The sequence below is a fragment of the Mercenaria mercenaria genome, chromosome 2 (genome assembly GCF_021730395.1).
Source record: "Mercenaria mercenaria strain notata chromosome 2, MADL_Memer_1, whole genome shotgun sequence".
NCBI classification, from domain to species: Eukaryota; Metazoa; Mollusca; class Bivalvia; order Venerida; family Veneridae; genus Mercenaria; species Mercenaria mercenaria.
In genome coordinates, this window is record NC_069362.1 from 7333206 (window position 1) to 7342039 (window position 8834).

General features: G+C 33.5%; 1 protein-coding gene across 1 annotated transcript; it reads left to right on the plus strand.

Moving 5' to 3' along the window:
- The first annotated feature begins 2648 nt into the window (after positions 1 to 2648).
- Positions 2649 to 7358, plus strand: LOC123562538 (uncharacterized). The gene is made up of 4 exons (XM_053522931.1): positions 2649 to 3074; positions 3753 to 3838; positions 5876 to 5962; positions 6463 to 7358. The coding sequence occupies exons 1-4, from the start codon at positions 2756 to 2758 to the stop codon at positions 6478 to 6480; spliced, it is 510 nt and encodes a 169-aa protein (XP_053378906.1). The 5' UTR covers positions 2649 to 2755; the 3' UTR covers positions 6481 to 7358.
- Positions 7359 to 8834: the final 1476 nt, after the last annotated feature.

Genomic DNA, 8834 nt, shown 5'->3' on the forward strand with positions numbered 1-8834 from the left:
ATTAGGGACTCGTTATATAGTTATCGAACTGTTCTGTCCAGATTTATAAACATGCAATATCAACTTCATCAAAATTCCTATTCATAACTACTCTACAAGGATTATATAGACTGTGAGGGGAATCCCCTATTAGTAATACAGTTGTCTTTGACCAACATGCTTGCTTGACTGAGATATATGAGACAGTACATGTGGTTTGATCTTGTTCAATGGAGACACTTCATGCCTGTTCGTTCTTTTTACAATTAGAGACTCGTAATGTAGTAATCAAACTGTTCTGTCCAGATTTATAAACATGCAATATCAACTTCATCAAAATGCTTACTACTACTACTCAACAGCGTGTGTCGAGACCAAGGGGAATCCCCTATTAGTAATACGGTTGTCTTTGACCAACGTGCTTGCTTGACTGAGATATATGAGACAGTACATGTGTTTTGATCTTGTTCAATGGAGACACTTCATGCCTGTTCGTTCTTTTTACACATTAGAGAAGATTACTGAGATATATATGAGACACTACATGTGATTTGAACGAATGTCCAATCTTGTGCAGTTGAGACAGTTCATGCCTGTTCGCTCTTTTTACAATTAGAGACTCGTAATGTAGTAATCAAACTGTTCTGTCCAGATTTATAAACTTGCTATATCAACTTCATCAAAATTCTATTCTAACTACTCAATAGCGACTGTTGAGACAATGGGGCTATAACTGTTGGTTAGAAAGATAGTAGAACAGTGTGTTTGACCTACGTTTGAGATGTGGACATGACATGTAGCAGGCCATTGGTCAGTTTATCAGTTAAGACGATATCGTTTGTAGACTGCATGAGAGAGATATGCTTGACTGAGATAAATGAGTCACTGATTTGAACGAACATCCGATCTCGTACAATTGAGACACTTCGTGCTAAGATGATGTGCTTGCTTGACTGAGATATATCAGACGCTACATGTGCTTTGAACGAATGTTGGATCTATCTTGTTCAACGGTGTCATTGAGCCATTCATGCCTGTTCGTTATTTTAACAACTAAAGAAGATAATGTGCTTGCTTGACTATGGGACACTACATGTAATTTGAACGAACGTCCAATCTTGTTCAATTGTGACACTGTTGTGCTTGCTTAACTGAGATATATGAAACACTACCTTTGATTTGAACGATCCTCTGATCTTGTTCAAATGAGTCACTTCATGCCTATCCGTTCTTTTTTACAGTTAGAGAAGATGATGTGCTTGCTTTACTTGTCCTTAAGAGATAAGATACAAGCCAGTTAGTGCTTAGCCGTATGAAATTGTGACAGATCAGCATCACATATCCTTAAGAAAAATAAGACCGACTTATCACTTTAGATAACAACTTCTCCTAGGCCATACCCAAGGACCAGGCACACAAAGAGCCGATTTCATTTTGGATATTTTGCAAAAGATACGGAATATATTTCGCAAAAAAAAAACTGAAAATACAGAAATCTTATGTCCGTATTACACTAACTGGAATGTAGTTACATAGCATTTCCCTGAACTACTTTCATAAATATTCATGAGCCGGTAAAGAAACTAATTCGATGTTTCATATTCCTGATTCCATCATTATGTATTTATTTAAATATTTATCATATCTGCTGCAGGCAAATTAAACTACACGTAGAATTGTTGATAGAAAGTGTACTAACTTTAGTCTGTTATACCTTTCTGTAATAGGAATGATTATAACATCTGCGAAATGGCATTTATGAATATTTCCTAGCTAAACATTCCCGTTTAGGGACGACGTTGAACAAAATAACAATCTCACAAGTTAAAGCATAGCTAAAGTTCCTTCTAGGGCAAATCTATATAAATGTATAATGACCATCTTGTAAAAGTTTGGTTGCAATGTCTGTTTTAAATATTGTTCATTAGTGTGTGGTACCCCAGGATTGGACGAAAAGACAAAACCATTCTTCCTTCTTGACATATATTCTTTTTTTTCTGTTTAACATAATAATGTAGTGATTTGATGCGCTAACAGTCTACGTCCTCGAACACAGCAAACATGGTGGTCATTGATCATGTAATTCATGGCTATAATTTAATAGTATCTGTCCTAAATCTCGAGAGTTTGACATCCGGGATCGACGCGTGAATTTTTTTTGCGCACAATGAGAGGGTCGCAATGGGGTTTGTTTTCACATGTTAAACATGCATTCGAAGATAACGACGTATGTTAACCTTTTTTGACAAATGACATGCTTGGCCTGTTTCAACAACTACACTTTTCCATCCTCGGGTTTAGTAATGTGTGATCCGCAGAACGCGTTCAGCCAGGAAGTCGCCTCAGTTAGGAAAGAATAATTTTAACGTCAGAGGTTATTTCTAAGGTCACGGAGTTTGATTGGCTAGCTTGTAATGACAACAGTTTTCGAGGTCAGTTGCTCACTCAAGTGTGACTTACCGAATCTAAGAGTTCCTTCTTAAGAGAAGGAACAATAAATCTATACAATGGTATCTTTTGACATTCAGCAAAATATTTGTTTTATCACGCTCTGTGTACATTTCTTCATTTTTGTTCAGATTTAAATTAGGTTAGCGACGCACGACTAGCAAATGATTTTCTTGTAAGCAAACACTTTCATTTGTGAGATTTCAATTTCTTTCGTCAGTTGTAGATTGTCATTGAAAAGAACTGGGCTCTACTTTTAACTTAATAAAATCAAACTAAACAATTGTTCTGGAATAATTTTACTGTTAAAATTTAACAAAGGAAGACGATGAACATCATTGTGTGTAATGAAGTTAATCTATTTTTCTTCTTTTCAGTTTTATTTCTCAGTTTTCAAACAGCTTTAACAATCGTTTTTACGAAGTTCGGGCGAAATTTGAGATTTGATGGTCTTCTATGTGTGGCAGACAACATCGTCTTTCAAGCAGAAAATGTTTCAAAATCTCTGGCATGCATTAAGATTTGCTACAACAACATGTTAAGTGATGCAATATTCTATCAACCGGATTTACTCACTTGTATCGGCTGTGCTGGGATTTACCATTTCGCTGAAGTCCTACCTGGCTCGACTTACTTCGCACGGCCTTGTAAGTTAAGAAATGGTTTGCATCTATTCTTATTTTATTCATATTCAGTGAATTCATCTTATTCTATGGTTTATACCAAAGCACCAAATCAGATATCTTACGGGATATTTCATGTATGATTCTTGGATATTTTAAAAATGTAAAGATAAATGTATTTTTATCTGCACTTTGTATTTTGATTTTGAAAGAAACAACTATCACAAAGTCCTCAGGAATGAAATTTTCATATTAATGATTTCATTTACGAAACCTTTTTTAACTTAGAAATGAATATTTCTGTTACTTAAACAAAAATGGTGCTTACTTGCCGCATTATGAATTAAGTCCAGCAGTTACGCAGTTTTGCCGACGCTTGCTCGGTGAGTGGCCGCCCCCTGAACATTTTATCTTGGTGTTGGGGTCAACGTAACTACTATATATAACATCACGCCATGTTGAAGTTTTTGCATTGTTTGGAACTATGGGTCCTCAATTCGCCTGGCAAATACTGTAGCTAGTAAATAGGCGCAGACTTTACAAATACCTACTATAGTTCGAAACTCACACACGGACTTTTAAAGTAAATGGGCAAATAACTTATTGCGTCTTCAACTTATATTACTGTTATTTGAACTTTTTAAGCAATTTGGCTAAGAATGTAAATGGTCGGTGAATTTATTGGAAAATGTTTCATTGCAGCTGGAAAAGGTCACCAAGACTGGATTGGTCACGGAAACAGCTATTATTACTTCAGTCCGGATAAGAAAAACTGGAACGACGCGTTGGTATGTTTTTAATTTGAAATTTAACAAGAAGTCCATAATCTTTTTATTGTAAATAACCAATGAAATAGAAATGAGAACATTCTGGAGTCTAAATTTTGCAATATGGAAAACGTCTCGTACTTTCTAAAATTTTATATATCTACATAAGAAAACTATTTGTCCATTATCGAGTATATTTATGATTTGATCAACCTAATCTGTAGCAAGTGTTTACATAAATTGCGGAAATATATTTACTGTTTGATCCATTAATTTGTAAAAACAATTAAGTAAAGTGCGGAAATACAATTATTGTTATGTCAACTGCGGAAGTACTTTTACTGTTTTATCTACCTAATTTATAAAAAGCGTTTATGTTAACTGATGAAGTATATTTACTGTTTGATTGTCTACATCTGTAACAAGCGTTTACGAAACTTGCGGACGTATATATACTGTTTGATCCACAGAAACTGTAACAAACAGTTACGTATTTAGTGGCTTTATTTAGCAAGACCCATACATCATGCTAGAGTTATGTAAGCGTGATAGTACGACCTGTTTGAAGTTTTAATACATTTATAATAATTTCAAATTTTATGGTAAAATGTATTTTCTCTTCGTAAAAAATGGACAAAATCACAATTTCATTTTCTTTGGCCCGATGATTTTACATGGTGGTGTAGTTTTTATGCTTACTAGCTAAGATGTTTACTATCTGTAAACAGCTAAAATCTAAATTGACATTTCAATTTGTTGGTGTCAAAAATGGCTGAAATGCATAGAGAAATATTCTAAAAGTCCGTTTTAACAATGAATTCAAAATCAATAATAGATATATACATATTGATATTTTAAATATATAAAAAGGTTATTATTACCAACCTCAAAGTTCCGATATCAATTGTATTGTGTTATATTTATAGAACATTTAAGGAAAACCCGTGTTACTGAAAAGGTAGATCAAACAGCGACTTGTTTTTTAAATTGCACTAAAACAGTTTCGAATTATGCACGAAATAAAAAGTCTTCATTTTGGTAGCTGCGTAATGATTGTATTGTTTAATATCAAAGCCCTCGTACTTTAGTTATTTCACTTTAAACTTGATTCATTTATCCGTTATAACGTATATTTTATTGAATATTTTATTAAATTATGTCACGATTAAAAAGCGTTGTCTCATATTGTTCGTGCTGATTAAATATATGTTGAACAAGTATGAATGTGTAGTGCAATGCGGGCTCGTATATAAAGCAGCATCGAAACTATTCTTATTGGGTTGGTGGACTTGCTGTGGCATGTGTGTGTTCGTTTGTACTATTGGGCGCTTTGCCGTAATTGGTCTGGCATATTGTGGTGGTGATTTATAAATTCTCTCTACTATATAATAATTTATAATGCGAACTTGTTTCCTAGCGGATCTCACGTATGGGAAAGTCAACTGTTCTGAATATAATTATATCCCTTAATGCAAATTATATATATATATATATATATATATATATATATATATATATATATATATATATATATATATATATATATATATATATATAATATATATATATATATATTCAATGTATTCTCGAGATCCAGTTAACATTCAGAGAGAGAAAATTTAGCTTCTCTGGTCCCAATCAGTTATAAAGACTAAAAAGTCACTACTGATTTGTGAAACATGAAAACAGAGATTTGAGTATATATATATGCAAATATTGAACCAGTACGAATGTGTAGTGCAATGCGGGCTCGTATATAAAGCAGCATCGAAACTAACCTTACTGGGTTAGTGGACTTGCTGTGACATGTGTGTGTGTGTGTGTGTTAGTTTGTACTGCTAGGCGCTTTGCCGTGATTGGTCCGGTATATTGCGGTGGTGATTTAGTTCGTCTAAATTCTCTCTACTATATATATATATGTGTGTGTGCGTGTGTGTTTTGTTTTGCTTTTATCCGATCTAAAATCAGACATATTTGAATGACTTTTTAAGAGTTTAACCATGTTTAGTAATTGCTCTAGACAACCAGATAAACCTAAATTTGACGTAATGTTTACAGGCGACATGTAGAAAATTGGGCAGTGATCTTGTCGAGGTAAATGATGTCACAGAAAACAACTTCTCGGTGCTTAACAACAATGATAACGTAAGCATAAAGTTTTCATATCTCAGCTTAGAACAGAATGTTTGAAAATTATGTCATTGACTAGAATATTATATACCTTATTTTACAGTCAACAGATATAAAAATGAATTACCTTATATGCTTTATATCTAATTTCTCAATAATTGAGATTGTTATAACGCAAGTAGCTTCTGTTTGTGCGATATTGCTGTATGATGGTTTTACTATTGGTAACAGTTGCTGTTGGTAACAGTACTGTCATGCGACGCTTACAAGAATTATTACAGGCCCGTTTATTCCTCAGTATCATTTTATATTTTGGTAACTTTTTATAGATTGTGGTTCTTGCTGTGTTTTAAGATTTGTATATAAGATATCAAGACAATTTGAAATATATTCGTATGAATTTTAAAGAAGGTAACTTTTACTTTTTCCCTCCAAATGGATTGTAACCACCAAAGTTTAGTTTAGAAGAATGTAACTGACAGTAATATAATATACAGTGTATAACTTTTCTTCAGAATATTGGATCGGGCTGATAGACAAGGAAAGGAATGGCACTTATGTCTGGATATCATCCGAACAGAGACCTACTTTCACTTTTTGGAATCCTCCAGAACCTACTAACTATTACAACGAATACTGCGTTTTGTACCTTGGAAAAGACCATAGCTACATGTGGAACAACTATTATTGTGCAGCTGAATATCACTACATTTGCGAACGTACATTTCCTGAGTTCTGAAAAACAATCTTATTGGTTTTATTAACAAATCATTGTCACACCACATTTTCAAACATTATTATGTTTAGCCGTAGTTTCGAACTCGTCGCCTTATTCTTATACTGAGTAGTGTCTTTTTACCATTTTAAGAAAAAAAAAACACCAAAGTCTTAACATTAATCATTTCGGATTTTAAATATAAAAAACAAAACAGGTTGAAGTTGTTCATAAATTTTTCTTAATATTTTAAGGCATTTTTATTGAATAATTTTAAGGGCAATTTAATTTTTTATTTTGGAGATAGCTCAAAGATAAAAAGTCGTTTTCACTATTAAAATGTGTTTATACATAGCTTACAATATCATAAAAACTAAGTTTTAGTTTTCTGTTTTGAAACTGTTTATGTTCACACATGTTTACATGTTTTTATTTGACCATTCCAGCACCATCACCTGCAGTAGAAAGATTTTTCAGTATAACTGGATAAATGTTTAAACCAGAAAGGTGTTTACTGTCTGATGGCACCTTATAAAGACTCACCATGTTCAAAAGCAATTATAAGATATACGTTACTGTGACAAAGACACGTTTGACATGTTGTGTAAAATGGATCAGAACTAAATTTATATTTTGAATTTGAATATGTTGTGTATCAGGATACTTCTTTCTTTCCTTATTTCTTTCTCTGATTCATTTATTCCAATAAAAGTTCTACATATTTGAGTTTTACATTCTTACTAGCTTTCAAGTAATCTGAGTAATCATAAAGTTATTACGATTACACTGACAAAGTAATTGTAATGTAATTAGATTGTAGTTATAAACAGGAGTAATCATATGTAATTGATTACATTTGAAAAGGCAATGTAATTGTCATTAATTGATTGCATTCCTCTGTTATCATGCCCAGGTCTGCTATCATCTGATTGTTTGAAAATTCGTGGCTTTTAAACACTCTTTCCACCGAAAATGTTTCCCTTGTTATGTTAAAAAGTAAACGAATACCATATTGTCTACAGAAAATGTTCGTCACTTAAGAAGAAGTAGATATCAAAACACGAATATCCCCGTATGATGTGCTGATGCGTTTTAGGTTTTTATATAAAAGAAAGAAAATCAATACATAACATTTATTTGAAGTCAACCTATAGTTTGTTTCCCGCAGCCCGGTCTGAAATCTAAACGAAAACTATTGTTTCAGTCAAAAATTGATATCAGCGGCACGTGAATTTTCAATATTGAATTACATTAACTATATGTTGTGTATTTGAATAGAAAGAAAAATCGTTTACTTTCGTATTAACAACATTGGTATTATAATAGCAAGTGCGGTCCTTTCCTGAGATTGCACGTGCGATCTGACGACATTCACAAAAAGAAAAATGTTCAAGATGGGTGACCAAAGTAAACGTTAAGAAATATCTAAAACTATTTTTCTGACGTTGGAGATAAAAGGTATCAACACAACTATTTGATTTTTTCCTTTGATTTCACAATATTTCAGATAAAATGGAGGAACTGTATCTTTATTGGATATAAGCAAGGATAAATATCAAACAGGGAAAGCCACGTTAAAATCACAGCCTCCCCAAATCGCAACAGACCAGCAGAAATACACGCACACGCACGCACGATCGCGCGCGCATACAAAGCAAACACACGAGGACAAAACGAACAAATAAAGGAACACAGTTGGGTACGCTTTGGAACGATCAGTGGCAAAAACACAACCGGGGTGCTTAACCCCCACCATGTTCCAAAGTCACGGGACAGTATAAATAAATATTCCCCACCAGGTGAATCCCTAACACACACAATGCATGTAAAACACAGAAATGCTCTTGTATATTTATATAAAAAAGAAAATCTTATGAACCTGAAATGTCTTTGCAGAAGACACTGCATCAAAAGAAACACCTTTAAGGGCCCGACGAAACAGGTTAGAAGGAAGAAATCAAAACAGTTCAGTCCCAATCATAGAGTCCTCCCTCTCTTCCGTCAGACGCAACCAAAGAGGAAAGCGTAGCGCCCAACACTAAACATGTATTTGCATCTTTTGCAGAAACAAAAGTGCTAATGCGCAAAATTTGATTAAAAATGGATTAAAGTGTACATTCGTCTATGGTATATGTAATCGGCAAAAATACAACAGTTATTTCTAATTTGGCC